This window comes from Berghia stephanieae, chromosome 5 (assembly GCF_034508935.2).
Source record: "Berghia stephanieae isolate SIO BIC M18660-M18661 chromosome 5, UCSD_Bste_1.3, whole genome shotgun sequence".
NCBI lineage: Eukaryota > Metazoa > Mollusca > Gastropoda > Nudibranchia > Aeolidiidae > Berghia > Berghia stephanieae.
In genome coordinates, this window is record NC_088364.1 from 78,827,081 (window position 1) to 78,854,289 (window position 27,209).

Here is a 27,209-nt window from a genome sequence, read left to right on the forward strand (position 1 = left end):
ACATCTGACAAACGAAAAAGCAACATGTGGACGAGGCAAGGGTATACAAATGAAGGCTGTCAGATGGTCACGTGCCTTGGCAAATTTTGCCAAAATTGGCCACACAGAGAACCGTATTTCTTTCCTCGTCTGGTCGATTTTTTGTTTATCAAAACCGACATACCTCCTCCCAAAAATACACACATAAAAAAAAGACAACCAACAACAAAAATCAAAAAAAAAAAAAAAGAAAAAGAAAAAGAAAAAGACAACCCTAAACCAAACTCAAAACAATAACACGTTTTTCTCAAAAGTTATTATATTAAGTTATTTCTTCAGTTCGCTTCTCCCTCATTGATAATATCAATATTATGTGTTTAAAAAAAAAGAATAAGGGGGGGGGGGTGGCAAAATAAAAAAAGAGCAATGAAAAATATACAAACCAATGATGTATAATATATATATGTAATATTATATAAAGTAAGGATAATTTATTTGAAGGTCTGAAAACCGACCACTAATATGGGCTTGATTTAACATTGTAGTAAATGACAATATTTTGCGTTAGTTTGGGAGTATTTACATTACAATAATGGGTCCATAATAAGTAAATGCGGGTATTAATTAATTCTGTAATGCAAAAAGAAGCAATTTGTTTAGAAACCTTTAAAAAGTTAAATCGTTATACTGTGTGTGTGTGTGTGTGTGTGTGTGTGTGTGTGCGGGGGGGGGGGGGGGGGAATATTAAGGCTTTAGAATTACTTATGTTGAACTTAAAGCCGATGTTAGCCAACTGTTTAAAAAAAATCAAAAAAAAAATCAAAAAGATAAAAAAAAAGATTGCATCTATCCTGTACTTGTCCGCGATGAATGCCGTGCTCCCAGCTCTTTAAAACAATCTCCTTATAATTGAACAATAAAAGTTATATTTAACAAACTGCAATAGAACATGCAGCCTGTCAGGCGCCGGTACAATTTTCAAGCTAAGGTAATGCTTCTTTAGTTGACTTAAGTAGCCACGAAAGTCTAAAACCATACCGATGCTCCCCAGGGATATTTAAGGAACTCTCTGTCAAATCTTAGTGAGATCCGTCCATCCAATCATTGTTCAGAGAACAGAGGTGGTAAAATATGACCTAACAGTATGAATCAGATCTGTTTGTGTGTAACTGCCAACTGAGATGCAGATTATCATGGGTATTAAATTTTTAAAAAACCCAAAACATCACGAATTAAATATTTATCTTACACAAAGTTGATGGAAAGTTAGAACCTTGACGAATACTGAAGCGAATATTTTGTTTTGGAGAGATAAAAATCTGGTTCTCAAATTTTATTTTGGACCCTCGTGATTTGTCTTTCTGGCAATGACGTAAAATCGACTGCCTGTCTGCTATCCGCCATTACCGTCCTTTTATCTTTCACCAATATGGCGACCCAAGATATGAAAAAGCTTGGCGAACTAAGAGTTATCGATCTAAAAAGCGAATTGGAGAAAAGGAATCTTGACAAAACCGGAATTAAGTCCGTATTGGTTGAGCGTTTACAAAAGGTATGCATTTGCATTTTTATTTTATTGTCTGTCTCCGATTCCCCAAATTCCCTTTCTAAATCTCTCCTTTCCACTCTCAGTCTCAGTCTCTGATGATCTCCTCATACTCATGATGATTCCTAACTCTTCCTCTTTTTCTTCCTTTTAATTTTAAGTCTGTAACTTCAATTTTAAAGATTCCACAGACCCCTGTATTTTTCTTTCGTCATTGGAGCTGTGAATTGAGACTTTCTCCAGCCCCAGCCACCATTTCTCAAGTAGACAAGTCTGACAAGTGCGGTGGAACCAACATTTTCATTTAGGTGGCGTTTTTATGCACCTCCGTTGGTGGTGTACAAAAACACACACGTTTTTATGCACCTCCGTTGGCGGTGTAAAAAAAAAACACACCGTTTTTATGCACCTCCGTTGGCGGTGTTGGTTAATTAATGAAAATGTTGCTGCATACGATACGTCCATCCTAATTTAGCACGCTGCTTTAGTCATTACTCAGTGATTACCGATGTACATTTTTATACAATGATAATAAATTAAAGAATAATAATAATTTAAAAAATCAAAGGTAAAAAGAAACATGGCACACAAATACTGATCTCAAATAACCTAAACAATTTCAGAGAATTGAAATCAGAGGGTTTTTTTTAAAGATGATAAAAGTTTTTGAAAAACACAAAAATAAAAAAAGAAGAAAAAAACCAAACAAAAATAAAAGTAAACTTTAAAAAAAAAATATCCACTATAGGGTTCGAACCCAGTACTTTCAAGGTTAAAGTCTGACAGCTTGTCCACTGCGCTATGGAGCCACCTGACTGTTCATCACAAGGTCTTTCTATTTCTAAAACATTATTTTACCTTCAATGCAACTTCTATTTTCTGGTTCTATATTTCGATTTTTTAGATTATTATTTTTATATAAATCTATTAACAAAACATCCTACAGATGTCACAGGGAAATTCCACGGGTAACGGACTGACAAATCAGACCAAAAATGCATACATTTCGTGCTCTGAAATGCAATGTATTTATTGTATGGAGCTAATATTTCCCATGGACATGTATCATGTCCGCCCTTATCGTATATCAAAAGGATAAAGATGAATCTTTATCGACATTATAATGTTGGTAACGGACTGACATCAGAAAATCCATCTTTTTCAATTTTATATATAGATGGATCAAACTTTCTGAAGTTAAACCTTCCAGTAACAAATAAGTTCTTTTATAGTAACCACGAGATGTTGTTCTACAACACACTAGCAATATTTAAAAGATTGTCTAAAATTTGAATCTGCAGTCTTTGAAAAAGTATCGGTAACGGACTGACAAATGGATGGTAACGGACTGACACCTCTGAATTTTATTACTCAGAATAACGGTTACTACATAAAATCCAGAGCAAAGAACAAATTATGCAATTAGGAGCAACACTGAATACCCATTGTGATTGATCAAACCAATACTCTTCCTTATATGGATGTCAAGCTACATTGGGCATGATGAGTAACTTGATGAGTGACATCTGATTGATTACCTCAATCCCAACTTTGCTTTTGAAAAAATTAAATAATGAAATAATGATTCGCGGAGTTGAAATCTATTCTGTCACAGCCAAACGGGAACTTTATTTCAACTATGAAATTAAATTATCAAAAAAAAAAAAAAAAATGTAGATAAGAAAGGACTTAAAAACTGGGGAAGGTTTAACATTCATTTGGTACTTATATTTGAAGCTTATTGTTATTCTGTATTTCATCTTGATTCCTGAAGCTTAGGAATTGTCAATAGGCATGACCGTCACTTCAAACTGGTCGATAGAATTGGCAGTCAATCTCTTCCTCATCTGCACTTGACCAGAAAGCCAGTTATAAGATCTGAGAAAGATCTTCAAAATTTTCATTTGGACCATTTTATCCTTGATTGTTACAATTTTCTTATGCAGATTGTGGGATTTCTCTTAGAAGTACATTCTGAGGTTCTGAGGGAGAAAAATAAACTTAAGCCAATTTTGATTCCTGGATGAAATTCACTAACAATCGACAACCTCTTTTTCAGGGTTTTTTACACGAAACTTTTTTGAATTTTCGTCCTTTCTCTTTTTTCATCTCTCACAATTATGAAATCTTTTTCACTTGGTGCTCGCCAAGAGTACTTCTTGTCCAAATAGAAATTTTAGATCAAATTATTTTATTTCATCTTGAAACCCCATTTCCATGATTAAAATATTTCAAAAACCATTGGTTGATATATTGGATGCCCTTAGCAGGACAGGCATAGTTTAATTTTTTTAAATTTTTTTTGGGAGGATTGTAGACCCTCAAAGTTGAATTCAGTATTTTACTTTCCTGTGCTGAAATGTGAGGCAGATGTGGATTTAGGTGTGCTTGGTTTACTTTCTTTTGGAGTTGTAACTTGATCGGCTTTTCTCTTTTTTTTTTCCATTTTGCTTGAAAAAATCCCGTTATTTTTAAGAGTCCTTTACAATCACTTTCAAGTTTTCTTTGAGACTCCTGCATTTTTTGCCTATCTTTTTCATAAACAATGTAATACCCATCAGTTTTCAGTCTTTCTTGATAATTTGAACCATGGATAGAGTAGGAAACTTGAACCTGTGAATAAAGAAAATTGAGCGAAATTACATCATAAGCTATGAAAGACAAATCGGAATAAAAAGCAAATCTTGTTTTCTTAAAAATAATACACCAAAACCAAGAAAATAAAACTCATTTTTAACTTGTATCATATTACTTTGTAACAACTAAAATATTGACATTATACACAGCTAAACAGTGACTCAAAAGTTTTTCACATTAATTTAAATGTTTGATTTTCTTTTTATTTCTCCCAGGGCTTCTTGCCCCTTTAATAGAAGACTACTACTGGTTCCATTGTCATAAGGATATTATAGAACAATAAACAGTGTTTTTCCCTCAATTCAAACATAGCAAAAATCTTCAAGTGATCAAAAGATTCACAAGCTTTAAAAGATTCAACTTACCTATTGCAAAATAGCAGGCTTGATGTTGAAGACCAGTGTTTGAAATTTTATGATCCAAATGTTTATAAAATGGCTGCCTGATCAGTTGAAACACATTGGAGTGGACATTATTCTTGAGACTTAAAAAACAACTTTTATATATTGTCTTTGAATTAAATAGAATTAGTCAGTCTGTTACTGTCAGTCCGTTACCCTAAAAAATGTCAGTCCGTTACCCAACAAAAGTACCTTAAATGATAAATTTCTTGAAAAATTATCTTACAGTGCTAAAGCCATTCATGTAAGGACAGAAAATCTGAAATAGTGAGTCGGTACAACAATCACATCTTTCGTAGATGAAAAAATACTGTTTTAATGGTAACGGACTGACATATAATTTCCCAAGGTCATTAAAACGACCGATGAGGACAACATTTCATTAAAATCGTAAATTTGAATGTTTATATAGGTTCCTGATACTTATAATTGTTTTAATATCAATAAACAACAGCAAAGGTGGCTATAATTTTGTAGAAGTTGCAAGATTTATAATATTGAGAAAATATTCTTTTCCTTCTTCAACTAGGGGATACCCTTACATTAAGCTATAATAAGCATTCTGTACCCCAAATCTGCACGAAATATCCTTATATTCATAATCCGGAATGATTTTCCAACAAATTGGTACCAAATTTTAATATGTTCTTAAGAATTTGTAAAACACCCCTTCGGTTGACATTTTCATGGAATTTCCCCACAATATATCTTTTGCCTTGTACAAATACAGAAACACAATATCACTGATGAAATTGGGTGGAATGTGCATGCGTGACGGAGGTGCATAAAAACGATCCGTTAAGTTAATAAGATACACCGTCAACGGAGGTGCATAAAACACTATGTTTCATTTAGCTCCTTTCTTTAACTTTAATTTTAAGTTGTCCACCATAAGTTTAGAGAGAAAAAGAAAAACAACTCAACGCCTACCGTCAAAAGCAGTTTAGATTTGAAGATGCATTTGTTTTCTATTAAAAAAAAAAAACACTCGGTAGATACCAGACAATCCTTGATGATTTTCAAAAGTTATGTTTGAAATTGAAATTATTTCGTAAATTTACATGATTCGTTCCTCGCGAAATCGTCCATGTCAATCATCATTCAATGGATGCTGTCAAAAAGACCACTTTTTAAAAAAAGTTTCTTCAGAAAAAGATTGCGGAAGATATGTCACTAGATATGCAATTAATTTGGTGCATGAACTGATATTGCATAACTGGGTGGGGATCCTGACCTCCCATAGCGGGCAGGGAGGTACATACTGTGTCTTCTATCCCCTTATATCTGTTTTCCAACATGCTTTCTGTCTTTGTCTCGGAATGAGATTACTTGGTTTTGTCCTGGCACTGGCCGGAATCCTAGCTGGGAGGGAAACAGTCAAATGCATAGTTATTGTTTTGGGAGATGATATTTTTTTCCTTGTAAATCATCTCTCTGTTATGTATTATAATATTTGTTATTTTTAATGTATAATGTAAGCATTTGAGTGTGTTCCTCTTTGTTGGATTTTGTGCTTGTGTCTGGATGAGACTTGTAGGTGATTTCAAACTAAGTACATTGGTGGTATGCTCTTGGAATCTACATCTGATCCCTATTTGTTCTCAGTTCCCCTTTGTCTTACTTTTTCTTGGGTGCTTTAATTGTAATTCTAGAACTTTTTACTATCCCATTTTCTTCCTTTTTACTGGCGCTGATATAACCTAAATGTGTTGCAAGCGCCGTAAAACCCTTAAAAAAAAAAAAAAAAAAAAAAAACGATATTGCATAAGTGCAGTAAAAATTGGTTTGCAAAAGTTGTTCCGTAGCGGGTGCGAGGGTGTGTGTGTGTGTGTGTGTGAGTCTCTCTCTCTCTCTCTCTCTCTCTCTCTCTCTCTCTCTCTCTCTCTCTCTCTCTCTCTCTCTCTCTCTCTCTCTCTCTCTCTCTCTCTCTCTCTCTCTCTCTCTCTCTCTCTCTCTCTTTCTCTCTCCTCTCTCTCTCTCTATCTCTCTTTCTCTCTCTCTCTCTCTCTTGTTTTTTCCTTTATTTTGATGCCTATTTTCTTTTTCTTTTTTGTTTTTTGGGAGTATCTATGGGCTATGTACACAGTAACTGGGCACCTAGCCTCAGGATCTATGTACACGTTAACTGGTTTACCATTGCAATACAAGCAATGGATGGATCTTGCTGTCTTGAGCACGTGCGCTCGTGTGTGTGTTTTTTTTTGTTTGTTTTTTTTTGTTTTTTTTCCAATACAATTTTACACATTAAAGGAGAGATTCAATCTTACACTCGCCAAACTCCAGATCTTAGTCTTAATGTGATCATTAAAAGTAAAAGACAAGCTTTGCGATAATAGCTTAATTGAAGCCTGAGTCAAACTACTCTTACTGCTCTCTTGGTGGAAACGATTTATTCTGCATAAGCAATCTGAAGAAGAAAAAAAAATGTGAATGTGTAACTGAAAGAGTTCACGAGATTTTAAAATTAGGTTGAATATGAATTCAGAAAAAAAAGGGTTTTGTCTTTGGTATAGGATTTTTCTTTTCGATAGAAGAATTGAATAGTCTTTTTATTTGTCATGATCGACACTGGCAATGTCTAAAGGTGGAAAATGCATCGAGCTCTAATTTATGTTTGGGGCCCCCAGTTGCTTATATGGTAGATCAACCCAAATGCAAAGGGACTGGTATCTATCCCAGATGCAGTTGAGATTTGATTTCTGATCCCCCTGATTGACAGGTTGCTGGGTCCGGTATCACTTTGCGATAGAATAGCATCTTATCCACAGGGTAACAATCAATTGCTTTTGTCTAAGACCATAGAAACCAGGAAAAGTTCTCTATGAGCCGCTTCTCTGAAATCTTTTTAAAATCTGTATTTATATTCTCTCTGAAATCTTTTTTAAAAAATCTATATATTTATATTCTCTGTCAAGTTCTTCAGTATGTAGAAGTCCCCTTTATGGAAGATCACTCTGCATTTGACATCCACATGAATACAAGGGGGGGAAAAACAGATAACACTTCCATTTTCATTGACATTAGTAATGTAATTTGTCACGCAGAAGGAAACACTTCTCTTGTAAACTTTTGGAGGATCCTGATTCAGAAGCATCGGGTGGCAGGTTGTTCCAGAGTTTTAGTTTTAGTTTTATTGCAGGTGGAAAGAATGAGTGTTTTTGTGTCTCTGCTCTTTCAGGTGGGATTTACAATTTATTATGATGTCCCCTGATTCTTTTGGATTTTTGGTCTGATTGAATTTGGGACATAACTGCAATTTGATTGTTTATTATTTTATGGATGTTTGTGATTTTGTCTCTCTTTCAGTGTGTGTGAAGTGTTGAATGTGCAGTTAGAAAAACAATTAAACAGCAGGCTAGATAATAACTTTCATTGAGAGTCATAAAATGTTTTTCAATAGAATTGAAATCCCTCACATTTTTTCCACAGGCTTTGGAAGATGAAGGTAAAGACCCAGACACATATCAGTTTGAAGTGGCTTCAGAATTTCCCAGCAAGAAAGTAACATCTCAGTCACAAGCTAAAGGTATGTATGGATTCAATTGATATTTTAAGACTTGTACATTTTTTAAAAGATAATTTAAATATATTAGTATTGACAATTTAAGATTCTAGAAGTTATAGATTATTGCACACAATCTTTCACTGTGTATAAGGCTAGATTTGCTGCCCATTTAGGTCTGGTCAGTGTTCTTAGCTTAAGAAATTGTCAAGACCTTACATGATGTCAGTTCAGTATGGTGATTATTGGATAGTAAAGAGTTATACAGATCAGAGACTGGCCAGTTGTTAAAAGATAGCTGCCTATGGGTGGGTGCAAATTAAGATCCCAATGTGTGTGTATTAGGATCCCACTGAAGGCTGTCATCTTCATAATGACAATAAAGACTGTCCCACATGGCATAGAGTATGACGTTTTGCACAGAGAGATTGTGAAACAGTAAATGAGTGAACTGGTTTAGGCTTGATGGAAATTGTTCTGCTACAAAACAAACAAAAACCTTTTTATTCAGAGGGTAGCTTGCAATATTTGGCCATAATAAAAATGAAATAGTTTTTTAATTTCATTTTTTTTTTTTTTTTTCACCATAAGATTGGGACAAAGATTGTAGTTTTAACAATAATTCAAGATGATCCATGGTTTCATTTCTGTTTTATTCTATAGAGGAGGGAGATGCCGATCAAACTGAAGAGGACATGGAGGGAGAGGATCTGGTGACTAATGGTGATCAGGGTGATAGTATGGAGGAGAATGAGGAGAAGCTTTTAGAAGCGGAAGATGAGGTGAGTACTATGGTTGGTCTTTGGATTAAAGCAGGCAAAATTTTCACATTGAGATTTCATGGTTGAAAACTTTAATAAACTGACTCTGTCAGACTGAGTATTGCTGTTATTTTTACACCTTCCTGATAGTCTTTTGCATCTTTAAATGTCTCAATATGGTCCATAAGCTTGATTCAAGCAGGTATTGTTCCATAAACAGAAAATATTTTTTTTTGGGGGGGGGGGGGGGGGGGGGGGGAATGAAGATAACTTAACATTGTATTGAGGGGGGAAATGTTTGATGCTCCCGACTATCTAGTAAATATTTTATGTGACCTTTGATTTTTTTTTTCAATCTATTGTTATAGTTATCCCTTAAAAACCATTTAATCCTTTATAGAAGTCAGTAGTTTCTTACGGCATGGGAAAGTGTGTCAATTTCGATGTCAGCCATAGCCAGTTGGATTGTGTTAAACCATATCAATTCAATTACGGATAGGATAATGAATAGGACACATCTTGCAATGAAGATAACTTAACATTGTATTGAGGGGGGAAATGTTTGATGCCCCGACTATCTAGTAAATATTTTATGTGACCTTTGATTTTTTTTTTTCAATCTATTGTTATAGTTATCCCTTAAAAACCATTTAATCCTTTATAGAAGTCAGTAGTTTCTTACGGCATGGGAAAGTGTGTCAATTTCGATGTCAGCCATAGCCAGTTGGATTGTGTTAAACCATATCAATTCAATTACGGATAGGATAATGAATAGGACACATCTTGCAATGAAGATAACTTAACATTGTATTGAGGGGGGAAATGTTTGATGCTCCCGACTATCTAGTAAATATTTTATGTGACCTTTGATTTTTTTTTTTTCAATCTATTGTTATAGTTATCCCTTAAAAACCATTTAATCCTTTATAGAAGTCAGTAGTTTCTTACGGCATGGGAAAGTGTGTCAATTTCGATGTCAGCCATAGCCAGTTGGATTGTGTTAAACCATATCAATTCAATTACGGATAGGATAATGAATAGGACACATCTTGCAATGAAGATAACTTAACATTGTATTGAGGGGGGAAATGTTTGATGCTCCCGACTATCTAGTAAATATTTTATGTGACCTTTGATTTTTTTTTTCAATCTATTGTTATAGTTATCCCTTAAAAACCATTTAATCCTTTATAGAAGTCAGTAGTTTCTTACGGCATGGGAAAGTGTGTCAATTTCGATGTCAGCCATAGCCAGTTGGATTGTGTTAAACCATATCAATTCAATTACGGATAGGATAATGAATAGGACACATCTTGCATTAACTGTTAACTTTTTGAATACGAAGTGACTATTCTCACCCCCGGATGCTAGTCTTCATAAAAGTAGTCCACAATTGTTGTATGTTTAATCCAAAGGTTGTAATGAAGTAATTTGTTAAGTTTCTTGTCACAAGTTGCACAATTAAAAAAAAAAATCTATCAAATCCAAATCGCAAAAAGCCTGTGACGTTTTTTTCGGTAATCCAATCGGCCGGGGGGGGGGGGGGGGTGAGAATAGAGGCAGCCTTTTGAATAATCAACAAATTACCGATTTAATAACAAACAGGATATATCTTGTAATGATAATTTTCTAGATGGTATTTGGCACCTTCTACAAATTGCTAATCAGTAATAAGGTTTCTCTAGATCTATTAAATGAAAATGAACTCTTAAATTATGTCATACCTTCTATGGTGATTGGTGTTGGGGGGAGGGGGTAATATCCGGCTTATTGTCTTGTAGTAAATTTGAGTAAAATGGCATTTCAATTTATCAATACAGCACAATTAACATATTTTTCTAAATTCATTCTGATATTCATTTTGTTCTCTAAGAAGAAGGAAAAAATTTACCGCCATTTTTCAATTATTCTTGTATCTTCTAAATACTCAAAATTATTTTCTTTTTGTTCTCTATCAGATTAATGATTTTCACAAGGTTAGTGTCATGAAATATTTTTTATAATTTCATTTTTTTTAAAAACTTGGGCTTATATATATAATAGCCCATTGTACACTTGATGTGCCTAGTACACTTCACAGAGTTTCCATGCCGATTGCAATTAACATAGAATGGATATGAGGCCTTTAAGGTATCATTACAATTTTTTGCAATAAATATAATAATGCAGATACTAATTTAACATCAATGTGAGTAAAGCGACTTTTCCAATGTATCAACAACGTGTTGCCCATGCCGAATCTAACTAGAGACTTGCATATTATAAGACCATTAAGGTACACAACCATTCAATTTTTCTCTATTTCTTTACCAGGGAGAAGATCAAGAAATCTCTGAATTAGAAAATGGAGATCAGGGTAAGTTTTCTTTTGGAATTATTTTATCTTTTCCTTGTCTTACTAATCTTTTATCATTATTTTTGTCTTAACATTTTCTGTGTTTTGAAATATATCATGGGCTGATTGGGGGGATATCTATAAATTTGACTTAGGAGCGGCGCAGAGAACAAGTTGTGCAAGTATTGAAGCCTGCCTTGTCTCAAAATGAAGCAGCCCAGAAGAGAGAAAGATGAATTTGGAAATCAAGTTAATATTTTAATCCAAATTATAAGGGAAATATGAAAGATAAAAGGTTTCAAACTCAAAATTCAAATAGGCTTTTGCTGCCAAGAAGTCATTTATTGTGGATGTGGAGAGAGAGAGAGAGAGGGAAAGAATCGGCTTTATAAGGATTTATCTGGCATCAGTATTATATCCACTTTTGTAACTAGAAGAAATGGAGAGGGTACCTTTTACCTGTTTTCCTTCCGGGGAGATGATAAGGTGATGTTGATTTCAGCCTCCTGCAGATAAAATGAATATCAACGATGACCAAAGCAATCTTGATGCAAGATGATGTAAGTATATCTGATGATGATGATGATGAGATGCATCTGCTTCTGATGTGTGTAGCTTGCCATCCAGATTGATATTTTAAACTGTTTACTTTTATAAATTTCTCTAGTTCCTCAAGCGGATGAGTTCGATGATGAAGACAGAGATACAGCCGAGAACGAGGCCGACCAAGTTGATGAGGACATGCAAGAGGAGGAAATGGAAGAAATCGGGGATGAGCAAAATGACGTTGATGATTTCGATGTCGAAGGAAGTCCTGATGATGTTCCACAAGAAATAATGGACATTGTTGCCAACTCTGCAGATGACAACAGTAGGGGTCCTACAGACACTGTCAAATCGTCACAATCTAATGCAGATGTTTGTAAGAAAGAGAATGTGGACAGCTCTAAAGACACTTCTAATACGTCTTCTACCGATAAAACAACGAACAATCAAACGTCTTCTCCCACAAAATCTGAAATTAAAACAGACCCAACTGAATCTGTCAAAGACAATTTGGATGATTCTGCGGGAATGTTCGAGGGCGGCGGTGACTCTTTAGTTGTCCAAGTGGATGACACAATGTTTTCAGAAATCGACGCTGACCTGTTGGACAACACATCGGCAGAAGGGAAAGGTTCTGGTACTCAGGCTCAGGATCGGGGGACAGAAGGTGATGCTTCAACAGATAAGAAAGGTAATGAAGATGAAAGTAACCAATCCGGTGACAAGTCAACAGATCAGGCATCTGAGTCTAAGGATGTCAAAACAGCAGTATCGAGCAAGGATGAAAAAGACACAAAGACAAGCACCCCCAGCAAGACGAGGTTTGTGTCCATATCTTAACATCACTTTGGTATTATCATTATGAAGGTCAGTTGTCCTTGTTTATTTATTGAAATCAATATTTGGCTTAAACATTGTAACAGTGGGCCGGGACCAGCTTCCGTCTGGTGTAGCTGTGACCTGTAGCTGACTGATCTTTCTTCCAGCTTTTTGATTTTGAATTGAAGTCATCCGGGCAGAGACTGATGCTGTTTCGAACAAGTTGAAAGGGACAAATCATCGTACTACAGAATTTGCTGACTGAAATTCTTAATGAATCTGCCCTTGTACAAGACCAGCTGAGTGTACTAAAAACCCGACAGAGATTGGGACAAAAATATCTTTGTTACTGGTCCCGGCATTCCTGTTACATAATATGCTTTAGGGTTTCTCCAACAACATATTTTGCTTTTGAGTCTTAGAACTGCCTCATTTTGCACAAATTAATTATCAAACAAATCTTTCATTTTCAAGTTTGCTTTCATTTCATATTAATCATGCGAATACGATGAAAATTTGTATTGAATGTGCCTGACATAAAATGCAGATTTGCCAAGTAAATGAAACTTTTTGATTTTATTTTACTAGTAGTTTTATTATTTCTTTTGTACTTAAGGTCTTTGATATGAATGACTCTTTTTGTCTTTTTACATTTTCTAAATTTTCTTTAAAAGAATTAAAAAAAAAAAGTTTTATCCAGATACCAATTTTTGGATAAATAACATGAAACAGTTAGGTTCTTATCATAAATACACAAAGTGGCTTACTCATTTATTCTGTATTTCAGCACTCCGGCGACAAAACCAGTGAAGAAAGATGGGGAAAAGAAACGTTAGTATTATTGAGTGTAATAAAACATTAACATCATATTTGCTTCCATTGTATTAAATACTCATAAGTTTGATTTATTAGTAGTGCCTAGGTAGTCATGATTCATTTTGAATGGCTTAAAGCTAGTGCCTATATCTTTATGAATATCATGCATTAAAAAATGGTATTTTGCTTTTTATTTTTGAAAGAATATGTAATGTGCTATCAAAGTCGTCAATCCATCAACTCAGCCACGGTCATCAATACTATCGCAATCATTTCTACCATCATACCAAAGCTATGCTGTCAAAAGAATTTTCTGTGCTGCCACTGATCGTTAAAAATAATTAACAATTGACCTGTTCAGGTTGGCAGTTGTTTAAAGCTTGGAGATAAATCGCAGATTTCATAAAGATTTTAATGCTTGTTGTCTTATTTTTCAAAATGTGATTGTGTAAATACTGTCATTACTTCTATAGTCATTGAATAATCTAGAATTTTGTTCTTTCTTATATTTTATAAGAAGGATTTGGTTTAAGACATGTTTTTCATATTATCAAAGGCTTATTATGTTTATTAAACACTGGCATAGAATGGTTCAGTAGTAATTGCCAAATTTAAAGATCCTGTTTTATTTAATATTGTGTTTTCCTTCATCAGCTACTCAAAGCAGCAGAAACCTCTGGGTTAGTGGGTTGTCCTCTAGTACTCGTGCTACAGACTTGAAAGCTCTCTTCACTAAACATGGAAAGGTAATCCCATCTAACATTATTTTGCATATACACCAAGTCACAAAATGAAAAAAAATCTCATCCTGTTAAAAGTCTATAATAGTTGATTTTTTACATAGATTAACCAAATTGAAACAAAACCAAAATAAACTGGCCAAAGCCTCATGCCAAATTTCAAAAGCTTAACTTGTTGGGTAATAGAACGGTGGGAAATACAACAGCTGCATATTTTAACAAAATCCCTCAATGTACGTAAAAATTGGAATTGTAGGTTTTTATCATTGCGGACCATTTTGCTTGTTATAATGATACAAATTTCATGCTTGTATCGCACCTTTGACTATAGATAAGGTTTTTCACTCTCAAATGTTGAGATTGTTAGTGTAAATTTTCACATGCTCTTTTGGGAGTTGATGGCAGTTACTTTCATGTACCTTTTTTGTGTGTTTTAGGAACTATACTGTGATTAAATTTCTTTTTTAAGATATTGTAGTCAGTTTTATGTATTAATTTTGTCTTTTTTTCTCGACTTCATGTCAATTTTTTTTTTTTTTTTAATTTTTTTTTTTGATATAGCTTTTGTTTATATATGATTATTTGTTATAAAGCATCATTTATTTCTTCTCATCACAGGTGATCGGTGCTAAAGTTGTTACAAATGCCAGAAGTCCTGGTTCCAGGTGTTATGGTTTTGTTACCATGGGCACAGCTGATGAGGCCACCAAGTGTATACAGAATCTTCACAGGACAGAACTACATGGCCGAATGATTTCTGTTGAACGGGTGAGAGAAAAATTTTGTTAGCGTGTGCAAATAATTGGAACAGAAATTCTGTAATGGTGTAAAATTGAAGTCGCAGAGTAATGATTTTATAAAGACAGATGTTTAGATTAATTTGTTTTCACCAAATGTTTAAAACTTATAAGAAAAGGTATATTGAATTGAGGACGGACCAGGGATATTCGCTTGATATTGGCTGGGATAAAAAAAAATATTTTTTTTTGTACAAGATAGAATTTGTTTCTCTGGCATACTAGGAGAGAGATTGACTCCATCTTGTAATGATTGTAATTTATTATGATTGTTGTCAGCACGAGATTCTGTGATGGTATTTCCAACTGATACATTTCCATAGCTGCCAACTGGCGATTTGAAGAATATTTTTAAAAATAATATATTGGGCTGTTAAATGTGTGGAAATGACCCTTGCCAGTCCCAGGTTTATGCTTTTTTGACTGGCAAATTAAGAACAGAAAAAAATTATAAATCTAGATTATTTGTAAAGCTCCCAAACATTCTGCTCTTTTGGATCATGACGGTATTGTGCATAAGGTTATCCCAATTTAGCTCTTTGAAAAGTTGGCCGTTATGCATTTCATATTGATGAATGTTTGTGATATTCATCTACCAGATTTTGTCTGTTAAATTAGTATCGTCTTAAAAAGCAGTGTGATTTTCTCTTATCCATTCGATTTTCCATCTCAACGGGTCTAGAAAAGTTTTTATTTTTATTTTTAACTGTGTAGGAACAATTCTGATTCACTTTAGTTGATTGTAGGTGTGATGAGTGTCAAATTGCTCTTTTTTTTCTGCAGGCCAAAACAGAACCTCAGGGAGCAAAAGCAGGAGCTAAAGTCCTGCCCCCAAGTGGAATCAAATCCCCCAGCAAACCATCGTCTGGTAGACCATCTCGTAGGTCAGACAGCAAGTCATCCACTAAGAAGGATGATGGTAATTATTGATATGCTAAACCTGAGTTACAATCACAACATACATGCATTCATATTTAACTCAACCACAGTTTGAACAGAGGACTGACTTGTATCATTTGTATTTTTTTGTATGTCATTTTTATACTTATGCAATCACTTTTATTTTAAAAAGATTTTCTTTTCTTTTTTTTCTTTTTCTTTTTTTTTTTTTTTTTAATTTTGTCTTTGTCTACTTTCATTCCTTGATTGACACGCTCTTTTATATTTTTTAGTCAGTACTGATGGTTTTCTGCAGAAATCCTTTGTTCACTTTTTGATTCAACAGATCTATTTATTTAACGATTGGTGACGATATCTATACTTAATAAGTATCAATGATAGTTAATCATCTTTGTTGCAGTATAAATAAAGGATAAGTCAGTAAAAATGCGAGCTTAGGCGATTGTTCCAAATTTTCCTCCTTTTTGTCCACATCAGCACTGATATATTTCCATTCCATAATTTATGGTTGGTTCAATTGATTTCATTTTTTTTCCCCCTTTGTAGCAAAGAAAAAAGAAGGAGAGGGGGATGGGGAAAAAGACAAGACTGCAGAGGGAGAGAAGGACGAGGCCAGCAAAAAAGATGACAAAGATAAGAGGCGCTCTCCCAGATCAGGTGAGTTTCACTTTTTCTCTCCTTGTTGCTGAAGAAGCGTTTAATTATTTTTTACCTTCCTCTTGAAAGAAGTATTTATTTTGTTATTTGTTAATATATTTTTGTATTAATGAATTTGTCTCATCATCCCCTTTTGGAAAATCCAGTGCATACAATCTCTGTAAAACTTATGATGGCTCGAGCTTAGATAAAAGTGTAATTTTCTGGAGTGGTTTATTTGAGATCTTTCTTTCCTTTTGTGCTTGTATGAATTTAGTGTCACAAGCACTGCTCAATTCTAAAAAAAATACTTTTTTAAAAGAGGCCAAATGTAATTTTTCAAGTTTCAAACAAGATATTCCACTGTTGTCCTGAATAAACATTGAAATATTTTCCTGTTTCAAATTTTCCATTTCTCTTTTTAGATCGCACACGTCCTGTGAAAGATGACGCCACTTTATCAGAGAAAGAGAGGGATGTGCTGTCCTTTGAAAAAATAAAGGTATGGCGACCTAGTTTAATCTTGCATTTGTTTATTCATTACATTATTTGTTGTTTAAATCATTGAGTATAATCTTCAGTCGAATTCCAGGATTGGGGGGGGGGGGGGGGGGGGGTTCAGAAATTTTCTGCTGACTATACTGAGTCAACCTTGGCTGCTAAGTAGTAGTTTGTTTTGGGGGGGGGGGGGGGGGGGGGGAGGGAATGCCTGTGCCTGGTTACATGAAATTTGATGTCGGCCTATATATATATATATATATATATATATATATATATATATATATATATATATATATATATATATATATATATATATATATATTATATCGGCAGGCCCTAAATGTCAATAATGACACAAGACCAAATATGATCTTTGATGAGTATATAATCTCAAGGGAAGAAAGAGGATGAAGCAAATAGGTCTAGATTATTTTTTTTTCTATATAGCATGTTAGTCAATTAGCGAACTTAGAAGTGTTGGATTGATATTGTATGCTTCTTTGGGGGTTTTTTTTTTCTTCTATTTTATTATTTTTTGTTAAATTCCTCTTCCTCCTCCTCTCCCCCCCCCCCCCCCCCCCCCCCCCCCCCCCCCCCCCCCCCCCCCCCCCCCCTCCTCTCTCTCTCTCTTTTTTTTTTTTTTTTTTTTAAATGTAAAAAGCTTCACAGTCTTATTAATGAACTACATAGCTACTAGGTTTGCAGTGACGAAGAAATTATCTGCCTTATAAAGTAAAAACAAATACTTTCTAGTGTCCTGACATAATCTCTCCTCAGTTATAGATGTGAAAGTAATGTTATAGGCCTTTTAGATTGTTTTGTGGAAAGTACAGTTCATTAAGAAATTACAAATAAAAAAATAAAAAATCTCAAATGATAAGGACTGAAATGCCCTTGTTGTAGTTATATATAAAACTATGACATTGAATGTTATTATAGATTTGGTTTGAGTCAGACACATGCATTTTCCTCATTTTCGACAAATTGCCATTTTCATCACTGTAAAATACCTTATTTTAATCTGAAATCCTATATATATGGTATATGATTTCTGGTTCATGAGTTTTACATTTTTTCATGTAAGTCATTAAAATTGTCATTCATCTAGATGCTTATTGATATATTGTATTTTAGGCGGAGAGAGAAAGAGAACGTGCAAGGAGGAAAGAAATGTACCTACGTCATGAAGAGAGGAGACGACAGCAAGACCAAGAGAGAGAACAGTATAAACAATCTGTTATCCAGAGGAGAAATAGAGAGGAGGCCATGAAGATTGAACGAGAGAGGCGGCGACTCAGGTATTCTTATTTGGTTTTCTTTTTACGGAATGGAATTTCAATTTGACTTCTGGAGAAGTTGTCATTGTTTTAAATATGTATCATCATTGCATATCTTAAAACAAAGGAATTTTAACCATGGTAGCAATTGAGCTACAGACATAAAGCAGACAATCGTATTGAAGTGAATAGATTGGTGGTGGGGTTGGATGTTTGATCAGTATCTGAATTTTTTACTTTTTATTTGTTTTTATTTGTTATATTTTAAATTTCACTTAATGATTGACTGATTGGTATGTTTCCAAACAGCTTACCAAATTTATGTAAAAGAAAATATCATTCAATATAGAACAAGTAGACTATTCCACATTATAAAAACATTTATATCAAGTAACGTGGATCCCATTTATACCTCTTATATTCAATGATTAATTTTCTATTTTTTAATTTTTAATTTTACTTTAAAAGAAGATTAACATGAAATACAAGACAATTGTGCGGAATCAAACTTGGCCTGGACATTCAAAGTAAAATAAAGACAACATTTTGAAAAAACTATGACTGGCTGTGTTGTGTAACATTTGTAATACATTCAATGTGTCCTTGAGGACAAATAACTTTAAACACTTTAAATAGTATACAAAAATCAAGACATTAGACAGAGATATGTAAAATAAATATATATTTGCTTGCATTGTTTTTTGTTAATGACACATCCCCTTTCATAAACTAATAACCTCCAGAAATATGATTGAACAGATTCAGTATGGCTTTTACTGTTTTGCCATTAAAAGATCATAAGAGTATCTGTTAAATATTTCAAACCTGAGGACAATCTTAGACCCTTTTTATCAACTATACAAGCTACTTGTGCCTTGTGTTAAATTTATATATTTATAGCCGTTATATTATTTTTATTCAATGGATTTTCTGGGGGCAAATCGATTGATATTATTGTTGTATTTCTTTCAATGCCTTAGGGAGATGAGAGAAGAGTTAGAAAGAGAAAGGATGGAAACAGAGAGGCTCAAACTACAGGCAGAAAGAATGGAGATAGAGAGACAACAGGAATCATACAGACGGGAGCAGCAAAGGTATGATATCCTCTTACTTGTTGCCTGTCAACTGTGTCATTCAGATAATTATGGGCCAACTATGGCACAATGGATGTAGACGGCAAGAAACCTAACTTGATTTTAAAATAAGATAATTAAAAAATTTAATTGGCAAAATAGACAAGAGGATAATTTTCCTAAGTTTGACTTTATTTTGTCTTATTTTTATTGAATAATACTTGGATATAGTATTGCTTGACCGGGAGACTCAATCAAGGTCATGTTAGGATTTTAAACCAGAAATTGGACCCCAAAGCATATTTTTTTATTTTCACAAAAGATTGTGGTTAATTCCTTTTTTTTTTCAGTCTGGGTCTACACTTTAGTAATCTATTCAACAGTTGTAGTATTATGGCCAAGGTTTTAGATGTGTTACATTTTTGAAAATGTTAGCAGCTCATATCTTCATATTTAATTCTTTTTAAATGGACAAATGCTTAATAAAAAATTAAACAATAATTGAGCTTTTATGTAGCGCAATGTCCACTAAACATGCTCTAATCGCTTTACAATGGGTCCCTGACCAACAGCAACACGTAGTATATAGAACGAGACATGACACCAATTTTTTCTAACTTCAATGACTACCTTTTAAACAAAGAAAAAAAAACATAATTTGCTATGCTGGATTTGGGAGTACAGCATTAATTTTTTTTTTTAATTAGTTGAGATTTCATATTTTACCTCTTCCTTTTTTATTTTTGTGCTAAAGGCTTATTGCTTGTAAAAGCCGGGTATGTACCACTTTGTAGTGTTATTTTCTTGTTTTGCTTCAGGGTGCTTGAGGAAAGGCGTCCCCTGAAAAGATCAATTAGAGATGAGGATGATTGGGCTGCACCGTCAAAGAGAGGACCTGACAGATTCCCAGTGGAAAGGTAGGTGGTATATTCTATGTTAATCCATTCTTTTTTCTTCTTTTTTTCATTTGTTCTCTCTTATGTGGTCATTCATTGATCAGTGCATGAATCCTGACAAATTTCAAAATTGTCACCTTTACCTTGTTTTAACTTTTAAAGGACAATTCCAACAAAGATATTGGATTACATAATCGAAGAATGCTGTTTGATTTCTAAATTATAATTATAATTATAATGTATAATGACCTAATAACCCATATTTTAATACAACTGAGAATTTTGAACATAAATTTCAAGGAAAGCAAGATTTGCAATAGCAGTATGTTTAAGAGGAATGCAATAATCTTTTTTATTAAATATTCAACCTTGAAGAGTTAAATGAAAATACGATTTATGATTACATATTCGTTGCAGGAACTCATTTTTCAAGAAAGTGGCACATCAGGTTTAAGAATGATGCCACAGAATTTCTCTCCGTATCCCATACCTTAAGGCAACTTACTTACAGACAAAGCAAACTCTCCAACTATTGTTTCCATTATTTACATGTTTTATCTGCCATCTATTAATTAAATTGTCTTCATTCACTCCCTGAACTTTCATAGTTTTCTTATCTTGACTGATTTTTGTTCGTTTGTTTTTTCTATTTATTTTTATCTATATTTTTGAGAGATAGGTAAGTGTATGTCAATTGCTATCCATTTTCTTCCAAATTTTGATGCCTTACTTACAACAAACAGGAAAACTCACGTGTGACTGATATATTATCATGGAATTATTAAATCGTTTAATATTTATCATTAACCTTTTTATAGGGGTGGACGATTTGAAAGAAAAGAACGTTTTGACAGAAGGGAAGAAATAAGAGGACCAAGGATAGAGAGAAGGGAAGAAAGAGGAGGAAGACATGAAAGGTAAAATAAAAGTTAGACATAAATTGGGGATAAGATCTTAATTTTTGAAAATTAAATTTCCAATGTGTGTGTGTGTGTGTGTGTGTGTGTGTGCGCGCGAGGGGGGCATGAAGAGACTTCTTTCATCACCAGTGTTTGTTTTTTTTGTTGGTTTTCTTTTGGGTTTTTTTGTGTGTGTGTGTTTAAGGAAAATAACCACTCAATTAGCTAAAGCGCTTTACAAGGGGTCTTAAGTCAACCTCAACACTAATCATGTTGGATATGATTACAATTTTTTGGTCATAGACATAGCTGTTACCTGTCTGTTACTCAAGACTGACATGCACTTATTTGCATATATGTACACGTCGATCAAGATGAATCTTTTGAGCCATCAGCTTTGATCTGTCCAGCGAAAGGTAATGAAATGATGACATCCTAAAGCCAGGGCCAAATTTTGAACTCCTGATTACACCCCTGCAGATATTCTAAATAACCATTGGAATCTACGTGCAATAGTTAATTAAATTAATTTAAGAAAGGTTTGCAAGTTACACCTATATCTTTCTGTGAAAAATAGTTTTATGATATTTAGGTTGCCAGTAATTCTGTGTAAGATGGTCAAAATTTAACATTGGCAGTATGGAACAATGTTAATCCCCAACCATAATTTTTAAAAAGAATAGATTGAAAGTGTAAATAAATTATTGCCCTTTTTTTTCTTCTTCTCATATGAACAGATTTGAAGAACGCGAAAGACCAGCCAGGGGGCGTGGTGAGCCAAGGGAACGTGAATACAGGGGTCGTGAGGATAGAGGCAGTTACAGGGAGGAGAGAGTTCGTGAGCAAAGGCCGTCAAGGGATGACCGTCCAGCAGGAAGAGAGGGTGGTCGATCTGGTGGAAGGCATGATTCACGGTCTGAGTGGAAAGGAGAGAGAGGTACGTTTTAGTGTATTTTGTTGGGGTTTTTTTTTTTTTTCGATTTTTATTTTCAGATTTTATCTCTTCCTTTTTTTAAAAAGAATGTTATTTTTTTTTCTTTTCTTTTCTTTTTTTCTTTTTCTCCATTCCCACACAATTTGTAAACATTGGTGTGATGAAAGTTTTTTTCGTTTTTCTCAGATTTGGGTGTAGATATGTCACTTTTCCTTTGGACAGGAGAATAGTATGTCATTCAGAATTTTAAGAGCAATTTCATGTAAGTTCTATAACTTTGACTTACTGTTTCACTTGAATCGTTTATCTGCAATTGTTATATTGATATCAATAAATGTTGTTGCAGTGTTGGACATTGGTGAAGTAGTCACAGCTTATGTGGCGGTTGATGAAGAGCGATTTATTTCTCAATTCAAACATTGGAGTGATGGGTGGTTGGTGGGGCTACCAATTTGGGAATTTATTCCCCTTTGGCATTTTGGTGTGGTTATACAAACCGATCACTTAATGCATGGAGGTAGTTGGGGAGTTTGTTTCCCCATCAGATGTGGATATTTCAACCAAAGTTTTGGAGGAAAATTGAAAATGTTTTACCCAGAAATTAACAAATCAGAACTTCACTAAACAGTAATGGATACAGGAAGGCTGGAATAATTGAAGGAAGGTAACTGGAGTTATGTGTGACAAACGAATTTCCGCAAAGCGGAAGGGGGAAAATATATAAAACAGTTGTAAGACCAGAAATGTTATATTGACTAGAGACAGCAGCTACAACAAAGAAACAAGATAAAGAAGTTGAGGTGGTAGAAATGAGGATGTTGAGATGGTCACTTGGCTGGACAAGAAAAGATAAAGTGAGAAATGAACGAATTCGATGGTTGACTGAAGTGAAGAATGTATCACTAAAGAGGAGAGAAGATAGATTGAATGGTTCTGACATATAAAGAGACGAGAGAGGGAGTATGTAGGAAGGAAAGTATTGGACTTGCAATTAGTAGGAAAGAGGAAAAAGGGATGCCCAAAGACTAGATGGTTGGATAAGGTAAAGGATGATATGAAAGAACTGGGCCTGGAGGAAGATGATGCTCTGAACCGAGATGCATGGAGTTGTGGTATTCATTATGGCAACCCTGCAAAATTCGGGATAAGCTGAAAGAAGAAGTCTTTTTATAAGTTATAAAGGTGGAAACCATGTATGGTTGATCCATGAAAAAAGAACAAAATCTGCTATTCTATTTTTTGCCTTTTTTATTAGCCTAGGAAGTAGTCACTGGCACGTCAATCTTAGCATCCTGTCTTGTATAACATTTCCATTTCCAATTTCCATGCACTATGGTGAGAACTGCTGAAAGCACTTCTCAAACTAAACTTTGTGGCGACATGACCATAAAGTGTCAAATGATGATAGGGCCAAAGAGTGTCAAAAGCACAACTTAACTTCTCAAACCACAATTTAATCACGATATGACCAAATTATATTGAAAAGGTTGTTAAGCTATGAATTAATGGAGCCCTCACTCAGAGGAGTATTAAAAAGAAGATAAATTGCCAAATGAAGGAAAAGCAGTTGCAGTTGAACGAAAGAAATACTGTTTTTCCCTTTAAGTAAGTTTTCCAGATCCAATTTTCTTAATACAATAAATTATCCAAGAAAAAGTGTGTTGTCATTTGAAATCAAGTCCAACAAAACTAATCATTTTCTTTTCTTCCATTTCTTTCTTTCTATTCCTTTTCTTTCCCCCCCCCCCCTCTCTCTCTCTCTCTCTCTCTCTCTCTCTCTCTCTCTCTCTCTCTCTCTCTCTCTCTCTCTCTCTCTCTCTCTCTCTCTCTCTCTCTCTCTCTTTCTCTTTTTCTTTTTATAATTTTTTTTTATTTCCTTGAATCAATCTGTACATAATTTTAGTCAGTCATGGTAGATGGAATTCCCCTTAAGTCATGGGAATGTTGGACTCCTCTTAGCAGATGGAGTGGAGTCATCATTGGTCCACAGCTTTGCTATTTCTTTCATCCCTTTAAATCATTTGTATCCTCGCATAGGAATAGGATTATTTTGGTTTCACCTAGGCCCTGCCTGGAGTCTTTTTCTATGAAACTGATGGATCTTTTTGTGAAAGTTTTCCTTGTAAATCGTTCATGCCTTATATGTTAGTTATATCAATATTAAGTTTTTGCGGTCTCTCATATAACCTCAATTGTGTTGGAAGAGACCTAAAGCAACAAACAAAGTTTTTGATCATAATGCTTATTTTGTAACCACTGGAATTTGTCCCTTTTGGTGGAGATCCCCCATACAGGTGCCATTGTGGGACTTAGTTATAAGTGTTTTCACACTTACCTACTACTCTCTTGGATGGGCATTTGATCTGTATTACATTTTATTCACTGCTTCACTATTCTCTCAGTATCATTTTTTCTGGTGCTGGAAAATCACTAAAACTAAAAACAAAAACAAACAAACAAACAAAACACGTCTTTCCAAATTTTCACATTGGACTTGCAGGCTTGTCAGGTTTTCGGGTGGTGTCAAATAACTGAATTGTCTTTCGTTTTGCATTTTCTTCTTTAGCTCGCAATATTGTTATGAGGACTGCATTTTTAAAATTATTGTTTCAATTAACGGATTCCAATTTTCATCCTCAGCCACAAGTCGTGGATCTGGTGGAGGTTCTGGATCTTGGAATGGACCAGTGGATCGCAAGCTGGATGGTAGCTGGAGTCAGTCTAGCTTGGGTCATGGAGAAAATTGGGAAAGCGGTACTGTTTTGAGCCAGGCGGGAGGAGGAGGTGGATTCACCATGCAGCAATCACCCATCATGGCATCTAGCATGAGTGGAGGGGGTCAGGTGTTCATTGCTCAACCAGCCATGCAGGGAGCCCCTGTAATGTTGCAGTCTGCCATGCCTAGGCACTCAGATGGACGGTTTGGAATGGCAGCTGCTACAGTACGCAGATTTTAAGTTGGGGGGGGGGAAATGAAGGATGAGAATAATGTTGAAACTTGGTTGCAAGGACGTATGGGTGAGACTTGTGACTGCCGTGAAATCATATCGTTTTCTTTATAATTTTGTTTGATATTTGGTATTGGTTGTAACCCTTTACTGTCTGTGGGTTCTTTCTTTGTCTTTTATTTTTTTGTTTAAAACATTTTTTTTTTTGGTAATATGTTGAATTTGGCTTTACTTAGTCAATCGCATGCAATTTATTTTCTTCTCTTCTCTATTTTGTGGATGTGTTTTAAGTGTGTGTGTGTGTGTGTGTGTGTGTGAGTGTATGTGTGAGTTTTCTTGCATGTCTGAATTTCATCCAAAATTAAGTGTTCATTTGAATATTCTATGTGGAGGTTAGTGGTTATCTATAACATGAGATATTTTATCGCTGTCATATCGTTATTATCATTCTCACCAAAAACATTTCATCATAACTGTTGTCATTTTCCACAGTTTGTAATATAGACTTTGTGTCACTCATTTAATATGGTGCCACTATGTTGATCATTTGCCATTATGTATGTTGTTTGATCGGATTGTACTCTTTTGATTATCTTGATGATAAAATTATGTATGAGATGTTTATTCAGGAATGTCCACATTTGTAATTTGCTTTTAATTTTGTAAATATGATGATGATAAGAGCATTGTTAGTGGCATGAGATTTCTTGTTTTATGGTATATGAATGAGAGTTGACTGATTTGGAAAGAAGAAACATTTTAAACCTGTGATTTATGATTGGAAAGAGGAATCAAGCGATTTATTGTCCACTTGGCCCTAAAGTTTGGGAATAGCATGCATTGAAATCGGAATATAATCTATCATATATGGAATGGTGCTTAAACTTTTAATCTTTCCTTTTTAATTTTTTTCCTTTTTTTATTTTTTTTTTTTTAGAGAGGGGGGGAAAGGTGGCACTGTTTGATAAATAACCTAATTCTATAGGTATTTATTTATTTATTTATACAGCAATTGCATGTCACATGTCTGTATACTTTTGTAGATTAACTACTCTTTATATTTTATGTTATTGACAAAAATATTGCACTCTTTGTTTTTCATACATTCAGCAATACACCCTAAATGGTCGATGGTCTATTTGTTTAAGGCAGTCAGTTTAATAGTGGTTATGTTTTATTTCATTTCGGAAGTTAGACATAGTGTATTTTAATTAATTGCTGTCTGGAATAGTCACAATTATATGTCACATTGGTTAGAATTTTGATGTTGGTTTGTATGTTGGAATGCTGAAGTGTCTTCTTGATAGTACATTTTGTTTGTGTTCAGCTCATAATTTCACAAATATTCTTCAACAAGAAGCATTCTATATGTATGAATGGTCAGTCACTCTTTATGTCATTTAAAATTATTTTTGCATTTCTTGATTGTACTGTTTTGTTATCTCGTAATTTTAAATGGCCACTGAATGTTATGTTCTGAAATTGTCATTTTAGAAATATCAAAAATGTTTTATTACTGGTTGGAAATAAAGCCATTGCGAATAATGTGATTGTTTTATTTTAATTTTTTTATACTTCTATTCCTGGTGGCTGGGTTAGGTCTTTAGAGTGGGACAAGAGGTCACTTGCTGCGTCTTCTGTTTCCTTATATCTTTTTTCTGAGTTGCTTTCTGTCTTTGTCTTGGAATGGGATAATTTGGTTTTGTCCTGACCCGTGGCTGAGAGGGAAACAGTCGAATATATATTGTTAGTTGTGGAAGGTGATATCTATTTCCCAGGAAATACTTTCTTCTTCTTCTTCTTCTTCTTCTTCTTCTTCTTCTTCTTCTTCTTCTTCTTCTTCTTCTTCTTCTTCTTCATCTTCTTCTTCTTCTTCTTCTTCTTCTTCTTCTTCTTCTTCTTCTTCTTCTTCTTCTATAAGAATTAATCAAAATAAACGAAAGAATCAACGTAAATGGGTGGGGATCCCGACCTCCCATAGTGGGCAGGGAGGTACATACTGTGTCTTCTATCCCCTTATATTTGTTTTCCAACATGCTTTCCGTCTTTATCTTGGAATGAGATTACTTGGTTTTGTCCTGGCCCTGATATTTTTTTCCTTGTAAATCATTTCTCTGTTATATATTATTATATTTGTTAGTTTGAATGTAAAATGTTAGCATTTGAGTGTATTCCTCTTTGCTGGATTTTGTGCTTGTGTCCGGGTGATCTCAATCTAAGTACACTGATAGTGTGCTCTTGGAATCTACATCTGATCCCTATTTGT

General features: G+C 34.3%; 1 protein-coding gene across 3 annotated transcripts; it reads left to right on the top strand.

Annotated features, from left to right (window-relative positions):
- Positions 1-1,339: 1,339 nt before the first annotated feature.
- Positions 1,340-26,488, top strand: LOC144973663 (uncharacterized). Of its 3 annotated transcripts, XM_078916395.1 has the most exons (19): positions 1,351-1,531; positions 7,993-8,089; positions 8,729-8,847; positions 10,785-10,802; positions 11,140-11,182; positions 11,829-12,528; positions 13,314-13,357; positions 13,997-14,088; positions 14,701-14,850; positions 15,663-15,798; positions 16,326-16,436; positions 16,841-16,917; positions 18,051-18,214; positions 19,174-19,287; positions 20,085-20,183; positions 20,981-21,079; positions 21,799-21,998; positions 22,182-22,257; positions 24,636-24,775. In XM_078916395.1, exons 1-18 carry the CDS (start codon positions 1,409-1,411, stop codon positions 22,223-22,225), a joined length of 2,430 nt encoding a protein of 809 aa, XP_078772521.1. In that variant the 5' UTR covers positions 1,351-1,408; the 3' UTR covers positions 22,226-22,257; positions 24,636-24,775. The 3 variants fall into 3 exon arrangements, with proteins under 3 accessions (XP_078772519.1, XP_078772521.1, XP_078772518.1); XM_078916392.1 differs by lacking the exon at positions 22,182-22,257 and having other exon boundaries at positions 24,636-26,488; XM_078916393.1 differs by lacking the exons at positions 10,785-10,802; positions 22,182-22,257 and having other exon boundaries at positions 1,340-1,531; positions 24,636-26,488.
- The last annotated feature ends 721 nt before the right edge of the window (positions 26,489-27,209 follow it).